Below are 20,082 nucleotides of genomic sequence, written 5' to 3' on the forward strand. Positions count from 1 at the left end.
AAAATACAAAACAGTTAAATATTAAGTAATTACTGACCAGGGTTAATGTTATTTTTATATTTTATTACCATTTTCTTATTACCACTGATATCCAGATTAAGCATTCTGATAAACCAGCTAGGTCTGGATATCCAAAATTGCACCCCTCACACTTTGAAACCAATTTCCTTTTAGTTTTTATAATTTAGGAATTGATGTATTTCTTAATTCTCTAGATGCCGATAAGTGCTTGTCAGATTAAATTTTTTTTTTTTAAATCAATGTATCAGTTTTGTTAATAAATATAGCTACATATGCTCCAGAGCATCGTGTGCACATACAGGCGCTAATGTCATTGGTAATCATTTAGACATCAATCCTTACACATCCTACCCATCCAGTATAATTCTGTGCAGGCGTTATTTCTAGAAATCTGCTTAATACCAAAAACATCAAACAATTGTCAGTGGTCAGTGGCCACTGGGCACTGGGTAGTAGCCAGTAACAATCGAGCGCCTCGCCAAGACGGGCGTGCGTTCGCGCATAACATGACGACTCTACACATAGTCTCCGCGTTAGTTGCAACCTATATGTGCTTCGTTCAAGGGCGTGAGTTTCAAATCCTGTTATAATCGGATGTATTTATTAAGGAAAATGTGTTTAATTATATTGCGTGGCACTTATCTTGTTCATCGCGCAAAATTTGTGGGTGTAATCTGTGTTGGCTCCGATAACTTCGGCCGTAGTCCTCAAAAACAGACAGAGTGATATGAGTTCTACGTTGTAATAATAATTAATTTGGTATATTTTTGATGTGTATTTATATATTTGATGTGTTGACTGTATATTATTAAGCAAACAGTTTAAAGTAAAGCTATCAAACTAAGGCCATATTCTTAAATAATAAACAAAGAATATTAGACCACAACTCGCCGCTAATCGTTTCTTTTTAATTCATTAACAAAAGGAACACAAAATAACAAAAAAAACAAATTCTACCACTACAGGCAAACACAAGCTTTATACCTAAAATAAAAATAAAAAATATGTTTAATATGGAATACAAGATACAGGTATCACTTATTCCCCGTTATTAAATTTGAATCAGTAGACATCCCTACTCAGCCGGCGTAAAAAACTGTCGATAAAGAGTATCGATTAAAATAGCAAATCATCATACTAAATGACTATGTCAAACAACACTTATTTTAAAACAAATATAGCAAATTAATTAGAAGTAGCCTGTCTAGCACTAGTCCCAGGCCCTTTTATCAACTAGATAATCGTTAACTTTATAGTAAGCCTTATATTTTTCTTTAATACATTTCTTAAATGTATTAAAAGGCAGAGATAAAAGCCACTGGGATTTTATTAAAGCCTAATAATTATTACCAACAGAATTCATAAAAACTACAAATATGTGATCTTAAAGGCGAGAGATATAAATGATAAGGTATAGTAAAATTTTGGAAAAGATAGCTATGTGAAACTGTAAGTGAGGAGGAAAGAGTCGATATAAGGGGGAAATGTATTAGCTAACTTCCCACACATCACAGGAACTAGCAGTGTTAGAACCTAGGATGGTTCTACAAATATGACAAAAGGCTTAGTAGGAAAACGAGAATACAGATTAAAAACATAATTACTATAACGTAGACACCTAGATGTGATTTTAAATATCGAATTAAATTAAATGTAAAATACTTGTTAAATATGAGTTCTTATTTTAAATAGCCTCGGCTTAAAGATTCCTTTTGCCTAGTTTTAAGACTTTTAATTTTTATGATGATATATTTTTACTTATAACTAGCTGTGATCTGCGGCTCCACCCGTATTAATTCGGTCGTAACACGATGTTCTATAGCCTAAAGCTTTGGTAAAGATAAGTCTTTATTTGTTGACTTTGTAGATATTGATTTCTTCTATATAACTGTAGTACATAACTTTGCTCTATTGTCAATAGTTTACGCCGCGTACGCAATTTAGGAGTTTCTAATAGTCTTTTTCACTCCACTATTGTAATATCTATAGCCTATGTTCATCAGAGAAAACGTAAGGTTCTAGTTGTGAAAGAATTTTTCAAATCCAGTAGTTTCGAAGCCTATTCAATGTAAACAAATAAATCTTTCCTCTATAATATTAGTCTATATATATATATACGATGCTGGTAACCAAATTAGTTCCTTTGTATATTAAAAGTGTTCCATCTGAGCTGTATATGAAACAGCTTTTAGTTAATACGTATGAAAGTGAATAACTGTTTAATTAATGGAACATCGACTCTTAACGGTAACTTATCAGTAAACAAGGTATTTTGTTCGAGGCATCCTTAAATAGGATAAAGACATAAAATAATTTTGTCAAAAAACCCAGCAGTGTGAATTAATCCTTATATAAATTTTACTGCGATGTGGATCATAAATAAGATAATAAATTACATTAATATTGAAATAAATTCACTGATCTTGTGCTTATCATTAGCCATGGTTAGCGATAGACAGAGAAAGAATCAAAGAGAGAAAATTCACCTTTATAATAATGCATATATTCTCATTTATTGTATCTTATAATTTATTTATTTACAGCTAATTAATGGCCAAATTTTAACTAAAAATACTATACAATTAAGTAATTTTTATAAAATTAACAATAAACCTTTTGGTAAATCTTTTTTAAGTACATTTTAAATAATGTAAACCCAAAAATAGGGTGATGTCAATCCCAATTTTTTATCAAATAATTCTTATGATTAGACACTAAACCGCCCAAAATACTTTTATTGCCATTGCGCAACTGTCCATCAAACCTCAACAAACATGACTTAAAATTAAAAGTAATTTATTATGATTTAGTAAAAGTATATTGTATTTATAGCTATTTAATTTTATTCTATTTACAATTTTCTTAACCTAAAAAGTAATAGTAAAATTATTTAAAAGAAAATCCAAACAAATTTAAAAAGTTTGGTTCCCTGTGGCAGTGTACCTTTAACGCTGGCAGTATTCCCTCTCTGTATTGCGATACTTATTCTTTGAGCCAGGAAGGTGCCAGCTTTGGGGTCACCGGTACTATCTAAAGTTATATGTAGTTTAAAACCATCTTATTAAGACCTCTTTAGTATCGTATTACCTCATTGTTTATACTAGAAATGAGACTCCAGGTTATATTGGACGTCAAACATTTGTATACCATCCGTATCACCTCGACGTCCGTCGTTCCCTAACTGAGCGTTTTCTAAGGCAGTTTTTGCCGCGCACCACCACTATGTGGAACCAGCTGCCCACTGAAGTATTTTCGAACCAATACGACTTAGGGTCCTTCAAGAAAAGAGCGTACCAATTCTTGAAAGGCCGGCAACGCACTTGCGACCCTTCTGGCATTGTGAGTGTCCATGGGCGGCGGTATCACTTAACATCAGGTGAGCCTCCTGCCCGTTTGCCTCCTATTACATAAAAAAAAAATTGTTGAATTAATGTCATCTTTCTTTATATAATTTATAACAACAAAAAAACTTGTATTGTATCAACTTTTGTCGATGTAACAAGCTACAAAGATGCAAGAAGGTATCAAAAAACCTTCCTTGTGTCTTTATTCTTTTGTGTAACATTATTGTTTAGCTTATCAGTTCATCCAAAACACAAACGCCATGTTTAAAAAATATATGGGCCTTTCTCTACTAACTGGAAACTTGTCTATTGAAAGTTGTCCCAACCCTATTCTTCTAGAAAATAAAAATATAATATGTTTAGTCGATAGATAGTTATAATATAAATACATATAAACAAGAAACAATTGTAATTTTCCCTTATTTTTCGAATTATAAGCAATTTTGTAAAAAAATGCGGCAGAGGACTGTTTTGCCACCCAGAGGACTGTTTTTTTTTTCACCCAGATAACAGTTTATGTCAAAGTTTATATGAAGAAAAACACAATATTAATTAACAGATGTAATCAAATAAATTCTCTTCTTTATTGAATACTGTATCACATACAGAACTTAAAGACATACTTATCAGGAACAAATTACGAGCTTAGCTCTCTAAGTAAAGAATTAAAATAATTATAATCAAAGTTAAGCTTAGGTATTACTAAGAATCAGCCTTGGTTACTTATCAATGCAGACTTATTTCTTAAAAACAGGTACAGGTATATTAAAATAATAAAATATTCGTTTCCCTTTTAGGGCAATATCTGTGTTTATCGCCTTCTTCCGTGTCTATCTTATTAATTACTGCAGCATAAAATTATTCAGTGTTTCTTACTAGAAATTTAACCAAGACGTAATCACCGATGGTGTAATTCTGTTGCTTCATTCCAAGCTGTCAATATCACTTCCTGTAGCGACGACGGCATCAGCGGTTCTCTTGCAGGTCGCTCCAATGCCATTAGGGGCCCCTTTGCCATGGCTACTCTCTGAATAGTTCCAGGTAAACTTCTTCAAATTTAAAATCTTTTGTTGAAGCCTTGATGCTAGGATGTAAAACATCGTTTTGTTTCTGTATTGAGTTACGGGTCCATCGCTGACGAAGTGGATACTCTTCATGTTAGGTGGGAGAGTTTTAAAGATTGGCCGCAAATGTGCCCATATAGCAGCTGGTGAATGTGTGAGATTTTTGGAAACGGTACAATAAGACTTGATAAAGTTTTTGGTATACACTACCACAGTATGAATACCTAGCTGAAGTCTCGACCCTCTAAAATGAAATGCTTGTATTTCTTGACCGTATTTAGAACAATAATTTTCTGAAAAATCCATATGTATGATAGCGTCTTCGTCGGTAAGGTTTTGTTTGTATTTGTTGATAGCATTGTATTGATGGGTAATGTTTCTCTCGTGTTGATAATAGGCTTCCAAATCCTCGTGCAGCTCTTCTATTAGTTCTCGAGGGCGAACCGTTTACGTTTTCTTTAGGTATTTGTTAAGTGTTCGAGCATTCTTGGTCTTGGGGTCGTTGTAAGTTTGTTTCTCAGATATCCATTTTTTGATATCGAATATCTTAATCTTTCTGCAATTCGTTTCTGCTCTTTTATTTCTTCTTTGGTTTTAGGTTTCTTCTTTGGTGGCATTGCGGCTATACTAAAACAATAAAGCATACTTTCAATATTTTAAAAAAACCCTAAGGGTTTAAAAACTTCCAAAACCCATAATAATAGAAAGCAAAAGACCTGAATTAGCGTGACAAGCCAATGTTAGAAAGAAAGAGGCTATCGGCAAGCAGTAGGTTAGTGCAGACTATAAAGAATATTAATAAAATACACGGACGTCAAATAAAACAGTCCTCTGTCACATTGAACAGTCCTCTGTGTTATAAATTGCCAGAGGACTGTTGCACAGAGGACTGTTATTTTTACGTAAAAATGGCATATTACGTTTCAGTTTTACATATTACTTCATAAAAAAGATACAGCTACAAATTATCACAATGAGTACTTTTCTTGTTAAATAATATAATTATAACACATAAAACACCGTAAAAAATACTTACCAGAGGAATGTTCTCTCAACCCTACAGAGACGTGGCTGCCACACAGAAGAGGAGTTGTTACTCCGTAAAATGGCGGCGACTTGTTTAGCAAGGCGACCGAGTAAACTTCACACTGTTAACTTTCCGTTTCACTCGAAATGTAGCCACAATAGTATTTAATATTTTTGTGGCGCGATATTGAAATTGTGACGGAGGACTGTTCAAAAAATGTTTGGACAAAATTCAAACACTAGTTTTTAGTACTTAAAAATTATCTAAAATTATAATTGTTTTTTGTTAACATGCATTCAATATTCTTTATGTTCATAGAGTTATAAGATTTTACATTTTTAAATACTACTAATAATAACCGAACCGAATCATACTCGATCCGGAATTAGGACATGACAGAGGACTGTTTTTAGTGGCTTTTAGACCAAATTTATGAAATGATTATGATTCTAAATTATTGATTAAGCTTGGCTACTTAACTAACAGGTTATATATTATAAGTTTTAATAAATAAAACTATGCATTTATATAGGTAAAGTAAAAAAAAATGCTTGGACCATGATTTTCCTGTTAGTAGAGAATGGCCCATATACTTATTTTCAAAGACTAAAATGCCCACAATGCTTCTATTACACTAATTAAATTTAATTGCACGCTAAGTGTTTGTGTGAGAATGCAAAAAACGTGACGAAACTCGATTCAATACTGCGAAATCTTTAATTTGTCTGTAACTTTATAACAGTCTTATTAATGATGATGATGATGATGTAGGTGATGCAATAAACGTTTGCTCATAATGGTCTGTAAAAAAACTATGATTCATTGTAATATAAACATATTAATTATTTTTTTATTCGTCAGCTAACAGTAGTTATATTTATAACATAACTAAAATATTCAATAACGTCAAATAGTACATTTTTATGCTGATTGTATACAAAAACGAGGCGCTACGAGCCTTCTAGGAGTAGGTGATCAGTTTAAATAGGCAAGTAGGTGTTCAGCCTCCTGACACAAGCCTTGGAGTTTTCGGGTCAAAAGCATGCTTCACAATCTTTTCATACAGCGCACGAGTGAGTACTAAATGCAAGAAAAGTTTATTGGTACACAGCCAGATTTGAACCTGAGAGAGGAGAGTCGAACTGGATATTTTATTTTATTTATATCATAATATTGTTTTGTAAAAAAATTAAATAACACCCGACAACCTTCGAGATACATCCAAAAATAATTGTTCACCTTGACACGCTAGAACAAATTACCATCGATTTGTTTCTAAATTTCATTAATCTGAAACCAATTAAGTTTCTAACAAAAACAACGCATTATAACAATAACCCCCCCTCCCCCTTTTTTTAATTCCGGAGGCAGAATCTCTACTGCACTAATTAATTAAATCCGAATCATTTGACATCTTGATTTAGATCGGGAACCAAGTCAAGGCCTGAACTTAACTTCGTCTGGGTTAAAGTTAATACAATTGACAATTGGAATCAATTATTCATGAAACGTGTTACAAAACCAGTTATACATCAAATTACCACAATTGTCCAAGTTTTTATACGATTATACTATTCTCCCACGGTTTTACAATAGGCTCAACCTTACACTTGAACTGGGTTTTACCACGTGCTCAGTTGGTACTGTTAATATAGATAGCGCTAATGTGTTTATTAATTAAATAGATAGTGATTAAGAATATACCTAATGACAGTCTAGTTACATTTTTTTAAATTGGTCGTAAATGTCTTAAATATAGCTAATTTTACAATCGCCTACACTTTAGAAATAGAGAATTGTTTTCATTGCTTAGATGATATATGCCATTTAGTTACAAAGTTTAAATATAGCAGATTCATTAATTTATTATAAAAAAACGCGTTATCTCTGGGCATTACCTAAATGTATAACATATTTGATGCACATATTGTTTTCATAATAAAATCAAGGTTATCAAAATTTAAAATGTAACATTTGGGGTAGCCCCAAAAATATATCAGAACAATCAATCGAATAAAGACATTTCGGCAATCATTTGGGGACAAAGATCTTTGTTATCCATATCCCTATATAGATATTAATAGAAATAACGAACCGGGAATTTACTGTACAGTTTTACAACACGATAATAATGACACAAATAACACAATCAAAAAAGGAAACGTAATATTTCATATTGAACTTGCAGTCCACCAACTTAAAGCTTGAGAATATACTGAACGTAACTTTATTAGTGGACTTGACCTCAAAATAAATAAATATGTAAATATGTTAATACTGATTATTCGCTTCATTAGGCTAGAGTGAGCCAAAAGAAACATTAGTTATTCAAGAAATAATAAATTGCATTGACCACAGCCTGCAATCATCAACAATGGAAAACGCTGGTCAAGAAATACATGCTGATAACGATGAGACACGATAGCCTGATGTTAAAAGGTAACAAAAATTCAGGTTCAAGAACACAATATGGTTGAGGATACACAAGGGTATATAATATGCATGCGAGGGTGTTGTGTAACAAGCGAAACGAATAAAAATACTTATATGAATTGAGGAAAATGATATAAACTTTGAAGCTAATCGGTTAAGGAATGTGGTCAGTTTAGAAACAAGTTGAAATCAAAAGATTATATGTAATTTTATTAATAGCACTACTACAGATATTGATCAGCACAAGAAGAAAGGTCGCACAGAAGCTATTCTATAAAATTTGTACATGCACGCTGTACATTAAAGGTTATTAGAGGCACAGCACTTAAACTCCGCAGGAACTTTTCAGACTGATAAGGTATGAGATATGAAGATGCCCTCCATTAAAGTGTTAACAAACTCATCTAAAACAGTGGCGTAGGTACGAGGCTCCACTTATTCAACTATTAGAGGTAGAAATCTTACACCCTAAAAACTGTTCTTAAATTCTTGGCCGTAAACAGAAGTAGTAAAACGTTAATAACGTTAGTAAATTTTAGCAAAAACTTTTCGAAATAATTGCGATACAATTATAAGAAATTCGTAAATGTAGTGTCGAAAAGTCACCTGGCCGCGCCTGTCCCACCTCAGACACGAGTGGAACCGGATGGAGGAGGCCTATGTCATGTAAAAGTTTACATTGTATTTTACCTACTGTTAAAAGTAATTTGTTTTAGGATCCATATAAATGAAACTTCAATGTTCATATTAAGTTTTTGAAATAAAGGCTATTATTATCACTGGTATGTATGCACTATTGCACATATACTATGCACCTGCAGTTCCATGGATTTTTCATGTGCTTTCAAAAAATTTGATTGATATAAAGTTGGCCAGAGAAACAAAACCATATGGAATAAGTATTAAGTTACTTTAGTTTAAACTAAATCTCGATGTAGTCAAACGTATCTATCTAAAAGACAACATTTTGTAAATTATCTACGTATCAAATATTGACAAAATATAATTCTAAACGCATAAAAAGTGAAACAATTAAATTGATTCACATAAACATTATTGTATCTAATCTATGCATTATAAGGAAAATGATATCAAATATTTATGCAATTTAAACAAATTGCATTAAATTGTTTCAACTGATCCATTATTATAATTAACTGTATTCAGACTAACACGCTGTTGTATAATAACTTTTTAAGGCATGATAAAATAAGGTACTAATCTGTGCTTATAACTTATATTTTTAATTATGTTCTGTGGATTTTTATGACCTAAACAGGTATACTTTTAAAATGAATAACGAACAATTTAAGGATATTATATATACCATACTCACCTTTATGTAAATAGTATTTAAATAATGGATAATATTATAATAATAAAAAAAACATGTATACGTAATTCACACGTGGTAGAAGTGGAACTTTAAAAAATTTTGGTTTCAAGATAATGAGATGAATTTAATGTTTATTTTTAAATTTATATCAATTATAATTTTGATAAAAACTACAATGAATAAAAAAGTTTTTATAATATGTAAATTAGACTTTTATTTACTATCTAAATGAAGTATTAGACTTTTATTTAAATCGTTTTTTTTATATTTTATTTTTTAAGTTTAATATCTATCAAAATTAGATTAATCAATCTTTAATTTTAACAGAAAAAAATCTAAAATAATTAAAGTTTGAAACAATAATGCTTTCTGTCTTATTTTCTCCAAGGTTAAATTCTTTGAATATATGTGTTTGTCTCTTTTTCGTTTCGTCGACTTTCAAATCACAAACGATGCAAAGAAGTTTTCACTTCGCTATTTGCAGCAGCAACTTGTCAGCTACCTTACAAAGATAACGTAAACATATTTTCATAACATAAATGTAGTTTTTTCTATGTATTTCAGAATCACCATGTCTGACACCAAATGGTGTCACCGGCCAGTGCATAAATATAAACGAATGCAAAGATCTGTTGGCAATACTCGACAATCCGCAACGTTCAAAAGAAGAAGTTGAACTCTTGAGGAGATCTCACTGTGGATTTGCAGACAAGGTGCCAATGGTAAGTTCAGATTGTTAGCCATGTAAAACAAAAGACGATGTGTTTGGTCAAGTTTGGTGGAAAACAGACTGATGTATGTGTGTATATGTCTTGGACTAGAAATTCTATTGACTTATAACAATAAGAGCAGTGTTGGCCTTAAGGCTTCAGCGTGCGACTATCATCCTTAACCATCCTTCGATCCCCGGCAGTGCACCAATGGACTTTCTTTCTGTGTGCGCAATTTAGATTCGCTCGAACGGTGAAGGAAAACATCGAGAGGAAACCGGCTTGCCTTAGACCCAAACAGTCGACGATCTTTGGTTGATCACCTACTTGCCTATTAGATTAACAAATGATCATGAAACATATACAGAAATCTGAGGCCCAGACCTAAGAAGGTTGTAGCGCCACTGATTTATTTAATTTATTAATAACAATAAACTAACTTTTAATGGAGCATAACTTCAGATTAACAAAATGAATATGGCTTCGAACCTCGCCAATTATAGAAACACATACACCTTACATACATAACCTTTCACACCATCACACAGCAAGGCCGGTTTATGTGTAGGTATGTGTTTAATATTTTTTATAGATTTTTTAGTTTCGTAAATTTTTGAACCTGTTATCATTATCGTCTATGGTTATATGTTTAGTATAATTATTTGTTGTATATAATTTATGTTACCCTGAGAAATACGAAATAAATAAATGAATATAAAGTAGGGAATCAGTTTTAAATTAAATATCACCTCCTAACAAACGATGAATAACAATTATACAGATACAAAATTGGTAAATATTTGATATTTTCAGGTTTGTTGCCCCCAACTTACACCGCCGTTAGACCGACGATGTTTCACCTACGAGGGCAAAGAGGGAACATGTCTTGGATTGTACTCCTGTCCACTATTAATGGGTCTTCTAAAACCTCCAGTGTCGAAGGACAACTTGAGTTACGTACAATTATCGAGGTAAGGCAGTACACTGGTATTGGGAATGATTTATTATCATTTGGCATTTGCGACCCTTTTATATTAGTCATAACGACCAGCCTCTTCTCAAAATATATTCGATTTATGAATACAAAATATATACCTGCAAATGTTATCATTGGCAGGGGTCACACGGTCAATATTTATTAATGTGTAATCGCGGCAGCAATAAATATTGAGCATATTGACATAAATCTGGATTTTTTGTGACCCATCAATATCTGTAAATATTTATTGGCTGTGTAAGCGTGTGTGTTGTCAATATCAAAATTAAAGCATGAGATGTTTCAATAAAGTCTTTAAACGATCTCCCTGTAGCAAAATATCGTAAAGTGACTGATAATTTTTCTCTCGCAGTTATGGAATTTTCAAGTATCTGGCTTGGTTGTTATGTCGCATCATATTTAATAATCTTTCGAAAAGAATATCAATCATACGAAAGTAATTCTTGTAATCTCCAGCGTCCGAAATCTTGATGTCATTAAATAAATTCAAACGTGTATATTTATCGCGCATTGACACCCACCCAACGGGGCTTTTTCTTCGATTTACTCACATTTAATGCCAATATTATTGCTATACATTTATCATCCATTACTACGAAACACGTCTACTGGTAGAATGATCTTTTGACTACTGACAATACTGAAGTAAATATCTATTGATAGTGTAGTACGACCAGTTGATTCAATACATATTAAGACAGGTATATTGAATCGCGATATTTATTGACCTCTGATCCCTGCCATTGCTTTGTATTTAAAGTAAATTTTGTAACCTTTAACCTTTGCTGGGTTACTCCAATGCAGACAGGTTTCAAGGTCGTGTCTAAACCTGTCTATTATTATACAATAGACACAGCTATTGTGATCAATTTTTCAGATGCGAAAGCCCAGACCGGTACAGCGTGTGCTGCGGTCCTGATGAAGCAGTGCCTCCTGCTCCTGGTAAACAAGCCATGTGCACCCTCACTGCCGCACCACCTGACCCTCGAACCGAATGCTGTGGACTGGATAGCGGAGGAGGGAATAGGATATTTGGTATAATACAATCAAAATTTTTGACTTAGTAGTTGACACTCAGAAAACTAACCAAGTAATAGTTAGGACATAAATTCACTGTGCACATACTAAATATGTATGAGCAGTATTACTCTATTTATTAAAGTTCACTACATCATATAATGCTATATCTACAGTATATGTTACAAGCTATCTTGCATCAAAATACTTGACAATTATTGTAAACATAATAGTTACAATAAAAAATTACACTTCCAATTTTTCATTTTTTCTAGACATTAAGCAAAAAATTACAAGTAAAATAGCGGATTACGTATCAGATAGGCACTTGCTTTTTTTTAAATTGATCAGCCCACTAGCGAAAATATCAAGCTCTGGATAAACTCTGGTAGCCTTACCAAAAGATTTTGTCCATGCTCGCAATTAACACTTATCCGTAGAGAGAGAAAACATTTAAAGAAACCTGCATGTTTAGGGACAAAAGCCACTTAGTCTAATCCCCTTATGAAGAAGATCTCCAGGAAACATAAAGTCATCCCGTTTCTAATGTTGAACGCTTGCAGTTTATTGGTACCACGCTCCCAGTGGGTAGTTTAAAAGATATTATCTAGTATCTAGCATCCAGTAGATCAATATTATTTGAACTAGGAGAATTCCAAATTGTACTTTCATTTCGCCCACTTTTTAAGGCCCTGTTCCAGCACGAATTGCTGTGTCAGTGCATAGGAGAGCTGGAGCACTGAGGCTCGCCGGCCCGTAATAACAATTAGTTATGCATAACATTAAATTAATGTGATTTTATGATTTTTTTTCCTGAAATGGATTACTTGGCTTGCGATAAAATATATCGAGTAAATTTCAAAATAATGTTCTATATTTTCCTCATAAAATGAATACAAAGTGTCAAAAATTTGCTATGGATGTTTTTCTATTAAGCGAAGTTATAAATCGTGTATCGGTTTTTCAAAATGGATACATAAACACTCAACTCCACCATATATTTTTTCCATTCTCCCTACTTCAAGAAACGATGACGAAAAATGGAAAAAAAAATGTACTTTTTTAGAGTTTGGCGACCAGATCGGTCCTTAAGGAAAAACTTAATAAGAATACCGTTAACTATCTAAAAATGTACCAGGGAGAACCCGAGATAACATTATCAGTAAATGATTGACCAATGTTTGCTAAACATCTGATGTAATTTAAACATCATATAAGATATATCGTATTAATAATAGCGCACTAATTTATCTATACTAATATTATAAAGAGGAAAGGTTTGATTTTTTGTTTGTTTGAAATAAATAGGCTCAGAAACTACTGGACCAACTTCAAAAATTCTTTCACCGTTGGCAAGCTACACTATTCCCGAGTGACATAGGCTATGTTTAAATATGCTCAATTAGGGATGGATGCTTACTAAAACTTGAATCATCTAACCCAAGGTGTAAAAAAATAAACAAAAACTTCCTTCAATCGTGTGCACTGCGAAAACTATTAATGATAGAACAAAATGATGTATTACAATTTTTTAGGACACATCACTATCTATAAAAATTGTAGCGACAACATGTCTCTATCTTTTATGACTACGTCACAATAAGCGTCCTTTTATTATTATTGTTTTTGTTAAAATACCACCGCTAGAAAAGGCTCTTTATTCGTACCTAGGTATTGATCCTTATCAAAATAACCAACGTTTCACATAAGCTACAATTTAATGGCATAACCACCAAAAAAGCATGGTGGATTGGTGTTCTCCTGCCTTTTGTATAGTTTTCTACTATGTAATATAACAAAAATCTTAGCCACAGCAACGCTTGACCGAGTCCCTAGTAATTTATTAAGTTAGAATCTCTTAAAATTCCGTTTGACAACCAAATAACACATTATGCTCCCCATGTCCAGGTGGAAACGTAACAGCCATCGACCAGTACCCATGGCTGACGCTCATCGAGTATAGAGGTGTTCGGGACGATAGAATTAAGCTGCTTTGTGGTGGGGCCCTCATCAGCGGTCAGTACGTGCTGACCGCAGCACACTGCGTTGTTGGACCAGTATTAAATAGCGGAACGCCGTAAGTTGGAAATGAATATGGTAGACTTCGTATCTACGCGACATCAACAAATATCATATCAATAATCATAACAAAAATAGTGAATTTAACACTAGGGAAGGGAAACTTTTGTAAATACAGTGAAACTTGGTTAAGTGGGACCTGGATAAGTGAGAAACCTCCATAATTGGAACTCATGCTGAGGTCCCAACACTTAGGCACTGAATTACCTCTGTTAGTGGGACGAGGTAAGCCTCTATATCTGGGATTTGTTCTTTCGATTTATCATTATAGTTACCTCTATAACTGAGACAGCGAGTAAATTTTATATGCATAAACCTCTGTAACTGAGATAACATTGTTTGTTTACTCATTCTTATTCTACCCACAAATTCCACTCGTAATTTTGGAATTACGTACTTACGTACTTGGGTACGTAAGTAATTTTGAGCTTCAGTTACCTTCAGTTTTAGTTTCGCTTTACTATCATACAGATGTTTATTTGAAAAATGCCGTGTAGTTATTGAAAAGTAATATTTATTCATATTAGTTGTGGAGTGACTCCAGTATTTGCTGCAATATTTAGTAACTCAGGAAAACACAAATATGGTCAAAATCATTCCGGTTTTTAAAGGTGACTAGTGCACATGTTTCAGAGTGATTAACAAATCAGAAAAAAAAGCGTGACACGTTTTGTTATGCTATGCATTAATAATGTTAACATTTTAATTATGTCAACTGTATGGAAATGTACTACTACACATATGTATATGTTCTCGAATACGGTTGCTCGGTTTGGTCACCTAGTTCCACAATACGATTTATTGCTACTACATGACATCTCGAATAAAATTAATTGCAGCTCACTTCTAGAAAAATTGCCATTCCACGTACCTGCCTACAAGACTCGTAATCGTGTTTTGTTTAATGTTACTCACATCGGCACCAACTATGCAAAAAAAACTCAGTTTTGTATCGCGGATCCCTGACATACAACGTCCAATATTTAAGCCTTGACTTGTTTAAGCTATCGCGGAATATGCTTATGAGCATTAAGAATATCCACAGCGCAAAATCCCCTGTATCATCAGCACACCCCACATATACACCTTCACGTACACTTTTACACCATCACACAACACAGCCAAATTAGGTATTACTTAGTGTATTGAATCATTTTTATTGATTTTCGCTTACCAAAAATATCATGTATTACATCTTTGGGTATATTTTTAGTGTAATTGTTTGTTATTGTATGTAATTTTTGTAAGATATAGAATTACGAAATTAATACATCTATTTATTCGCTCTTTACATATGTTTATATACAACATTAGGTACGCTACAACTCCATTTAGGATGCGACAAAAAAATTCTAGAAATTAAGGATGAAAACTTATACAGAGTTGGAAATGGCTCCTTCTCTCTTTGTGTCCAAAAACGGACCCAGACTATGTCGAATGCGTCCAATACAGTAGTTTTAAGCTTTTCAATTCACTGTAGTATTCAAACACATATAAGCTTAATAATATTTCAGAATAAACGTGCGTTTGGGTGAATACGACGTGAGCTTCAGTGGTAGGGACTGCGTGCAAGTCGAGGGTGGAGGTACAGACTGTACGGACCCTGTGGTCACCATACCCATTGAGAGGACCATTCCCCATAAGGATTACAACCCTTCCGCTAAACTGAGAAGGAACGACATCGCATTGTTGCGATTGGCACAGATGGCACCTTATACTGGTAAAGTAAATTTAGTTCTAATCACAAGCATAATGTTCGCTTAAATATGATGAAATACTTTGGTACAAATAAATTTTGTCGCTGGTCTCATTCTTGCATCTTGTTAGCACGGATGAAAAGATTCCAAAATACAGAATCTTTTCTAAATACAGTAAACTCCCTTAATAACACGGTATAGGTATGTTATTTAAAGCTGGCGGCTTCAACACATTTACACTTTGTGCTTGTGTAGTGTCTGTGAATAAGCGCGAGGCGTGAAACTGAAATACAATCACAATCGTCTCAAAGCTCGGTCAAGCTTATGGGTATAAAAGAGACAGTTATTGTTTTGCTTTTGCTACTGTTGAATGTTGATCTTTACTATACATGTTGATCTTTTTTCAAACATTACCAGGGCAATCTCGTGAAATGGTGCACAATGTTTTTAATTATTTTAAGCATCTTAATAAAAACAGTTTAATGAAAGAATGTTATATTTCATTTGCTGAAAGCTGATTTGATTTTTTTTTTGATTTGTGAAAAGCTGGGTTCACCACCATACTCCTGAATCAAAGCAACAGTCCAAACAATAAATAACTGGATAACCTACTCCGAAAACGGTTAAGGTCGTTTTGTCGACCAACAAAGTCATGGCTAGATGGAGTGTATGTCGAAAAATGAAAAATTATTTACACGAACTACTTTTTCACGTTCTTGGTCTGGCTTAGAACTTTTGGATCCACCCTCGTATGCACCTAATATTTATATGTATTTGACACATTTTTATTTATTTACAACCCACCCAACCTTACTAAAACCAGAAGTGGACTAAAATTTATAGCTTGGCAAAAAAATCATATTTTGAAACATACTGTATGTGAAATTGCATTAGTGTGAGTACTGTGAACCCGCCAGCTTTCGATAACCGACCTATACTGTTATAACGCATTTTCATATTACGCAATTTCAGTCCTTCGTATAACACAGGTATTCCCCCATATAACGCGGGGATTGCCCCCGTTATAATTCTGTACTTGCCATTTATAATGATTTGTACGCACGCATATTTTAAATCCCCTTTAACGAGAAAAGTTAAACGTGAATCATTTGTACATAACGCGTCATATGGGGTCGTATAAGCGCTTTATGCGAAAATACTCCTACAACGCGATTCCTATAACACATTTTTAGTATTTTATTTATGTTTTTTATAGATATTTGAAGAAATAAAAAAATAAAATAAAAAAAAGCTTAACTCAAACTCCACTATTCTCTAAGCCATTTTGCATATCAATGAAGCACATACCACTTCCTTACAAATTCTTCTTTCGACAGATTTCATCAGACCCATATGTCTTCCTAACATGGACATAACGCTCAACACAATGACCAATATAAGACTGGAGGTAGCAGGCTGGGGAGCTATAAGTGACACAGAGAGCTTCAGCAATCTTAAGTTACACGTTGACCTGCCTTTAGCCACCAAACAAGTAAGATACTACTTATAACTTAGAATTAATACCTTAGCGTTGAAGTATTACGTAAGGAATTTGGGGGGGGGGTCCTGTTGTAAAAGGTTACGATGTGGGGCGTGGATTGAATTACGCGTTATTGTTAATATTATTTTCGACTTTACACCACATAATGGTAACTTTAGGTATAAAGAGTCACTAGATGGTCACGAAACGTTTTATATACTTGGGTACAGAAAAACGTTACGGCGCATTACATGGGGGGGGTCAATAATCTCCAAAAACTGCGTGACGTAATACTTGAACGTGCCCTTAAGACAAATGAGCAAAATCCTGGTAGCATTTATTTTTACAACGATATGTAGAGGTGTGTTTTGAAATTATGAATGTTTTGTCAGAGCCAATATTTAAAAATAACAATTTGTATAGGATCAATAGTAACTAATAAATCTCAAATGGTTTTTAACGTTGTCAAATATAGACCATTGTATTGTTCGGTACATAGCAATGTTCTATATGAATTATACGCAAATATTCTTTGTTCCTTTTTTTTAATGTTTCTAGATAATTCCCTGACTATTTAGTCGTTGGAGGTATTAAATAGCTTAAGTAAATGGTATTATAACCTGAATGATTAAACACTGCTACCTACAACTAACAACTGTTTGTATGACCTTTACAGCAAATTCCATTAAGATGCTTCTTAACCTAATGTCGAACATTATTTTCTTTGTTTCTTTAAACACATGAGTACTTTTTAGTTACATATGTATCTTAAACAACCTTCGGCAGTGAATTCGACAGTTAATGTGTCATGAACGTAGAACAATGTCGTATTTAAAAAAGTCCAAAATCCACTCTTTATCATATTTGGATACTACATTGACTAAAATATGTATATTCATTCCATACATTTAAACAAAATTCCATGTGTTTTATATTTCAAATTAATCAGTCGCCCAAGTGACGGATTTGATAAATACTTGTGATTTTTCTAGAAAACTGTGTAATTTAATGTTATTATTTTTATTTTGTTTCAAAACAAACCCTTTTTCTTACTTGTATGCCAATTTTCATAATAATAGAATAAGAAATAAAATAGTTATAACAAAAACTAACATGATTATATTATTTTGAAATGGCTGCCCTGTAAAGTTGACTATTTGTCAGATCCGTCACTATTCTACGACTATGACGAAATATTCGAAAAATATATCACAAATAAGTATAACTTAACATAACAAATTACAGCAATGCGAGCCATATTACGCCCAAAGGCAAGTGCCATTATGGGATGGTCAAATCTGCGCTGGTGGTGAAAAGGGCAAGGATTCCTGCAAGGGTGACTCCGGGGGACCTCTTATGAACGAGAACGGGAAGGTTTGGGAGGTGGTGGGCGTGGTGAGCTTCGGACCAACACCTTGCGGAATGGAAAACATACCTGGAGTTTATACGAAGGTTTACGATTACCTTCCGTGGATTCGCACTCAGATGAAACCTTAATTTAATAACAATAATAAATATAGTGAATTTAAAAGGTGTTTTCTAAATGACAGTATTGTGAGAAATCAAAGCAACAATACGAGAATAGAATAGTAACATAATCCATTGAAATGTTACATAGGCTGAACATTTGCTAGATGACGCAATTTTATTTATTTATTAGATATGTAGGGGGGGTTGTCGCCCTTGTCCCTCAGCCGCCATTTTGGAAAAAGTGGTGAAAACACGTTTTAGGCAAATCGCTTTGCCTACAATTATGTCTGGGTGACTTGGGTTTAAGCTTGTATTGACCCCCCCTACATGTCCCATAAATAAAATTGCGTTCTCTAAATGTTCAGTTTGACCCTCAAATTGTAATATTTCAATGGACTAACAATAAATATGAAAAACAAGCGTTCCGTGGGCCAATTTGGAACTAAAGGGACGATTCGATTTTAAGATGTGTTCAAGCTATCAATAATAATAAATAACTCGAATCTATTGATAAATAATTGCAAAATTAAAATCTTATTTAATGAAGTTATGAATATGTATAACACCAATTTTACCATTAGACATATTCCAGGTATACTTAGTCACTGAATATAAAACTAAAAAAGTATCTCTTGAATAAAATGAATATATAGCAGAAGATAATATTGGATTGTATTTTCATTACATTTTAGTATTTTCCGTTTTGAATGTTTTAGTTTTGTTTTGTTCCATTAGTTTTGTCTAAATAACTATGTCTTACGTTATTTTGCACTTGTTACGCTTACCTTATTTTATGTCAATTTTGTTTCCCTCAATTTTATTTAATTATCAATTGTATTATATTTCTGTACAACGAAGTGTTAATAACTAAATATAACACTAAACGTTCTGTAGTATATAAAGTGGTATTGCATCAAGAACGCGAAGTACCTATATAATTATAATAAAAATTATATTTAAATATTGTAAATTACATATATATAGCTTATAACACTACATTTTGCATAGTTTATGTTCGTATACTTATTATAAGATACCTATAGGATAATTAAGATAAATGCATGTTGATCGGTTAAACATTGAATGTTACCCATAATAGTAAAACATTAATTGTACCTATTACTAAGACAGAGGGACCAATAAGAACTATATAAAATTATACAGATTTATTTTAGTGAAGTATATATATACACATATATACGTATACTAGCGGATCCGACAGACGTTGTCCTGCTTGATATTTCAAGCGATTAGGATATGAAAGTATGAAAGTACCGACTACAGCGCCATCTATCGATCTGATTTGTGAATCTAAACCATTCCCAGATCCCCTTGAACACACACAAAAAATTTCATCAAAATCGGTCCAGTCGTTTAGGAGGAGTTCAGTCACATACACACGCACAC

The 20,082-nt window shown here is 33.1% G+C and overlaps 2 protein-coding genes across 5 annotated transcripts in view; one reads left to right on the forward strand and one right to left on the reverse strand.

The window, feature by feature from the left end:
- Nucleotides 1-20,082, reverse strand: part of LOC125059161 (protein MTSS 2) — a 156,930-nt gene that overhangs the window by 56,526 nt on the left and 80,322 nt on the right. The window lies entirely within an intron of this gene.
- On the forward strand, nucleotides 439-18,853 carry LOC125059164 (phenoloxidase-activating enzyme-like). Of its 2 annotated transcripts, XM_047663452.1 has the most exons (9): nucleotides 439-588; nucleotides 7,815-7,895; nucleotides 9,790-9,947; nucleotides 10,749-10,906; nucleotides 11,810-11,967; nucleotides 13,858-14,026; nucleotides 15,543-15,748; nucleotides 17,063-17,217; nucleotides 18,451-18,853. In XM_047663452.1, exons 1-9 carry the CDS (start codon nucleotides 528-530, stop codon nucleotides 18,700-18,702), a joined length of 1,398 nt encoding a protein of 465 aa, XP_047519408.1. In that variant the 5' UTR covers nucleotides 439-527; the 3' UTR covers nucleotides 18,703-18,853. The 2 variants fall into 2 exon arrangements, with proteins under 2 accessions (XP_047519408.1, XP_047519409.1); XM_047663453.1 differs by lacking the exon at nucleotides 7,815-7,895 and having other exon boundaries at nucleotides 452-588.

This window comes from Pieris napi, chromosome 19 (genome assembly GCF_905475465.1).
Source record: "Pieris napi chromosome 19, ilPieNapi1.2, whole genome shotgun sequence".
Taxonomy (NCBI): Eukaryota; Metazoa; Arthropoda; class Insecta; order Lepidoptera; family Pieridae; genus Pieris; species Pieris napi.

Excerpts from the sequence above, each read along its gene's own strand:
- LOC125059164 (XM_047663452.1), top strand. The coding sequence starts at position 528 with ATGACGACTCTACACATAGTCTCCGCGTTAGTTGCAACCTATATGTGC. Across the intron at positions 589-7,814 it reads TATGTGCTTCGTTCAAGGGC|CCTGCAATCATCAACAATGG; the intron begins GTGAGTTTCAAA and ends CATTGACCACAG. Across the intron at positions 14,027-15,542 it reads GTATTAAATAGCGGAACGCC|AATAAACGTGCGTTTGGGTG; the intron begins GTAAGTTGGAAA and ends ATAATATTTCAG.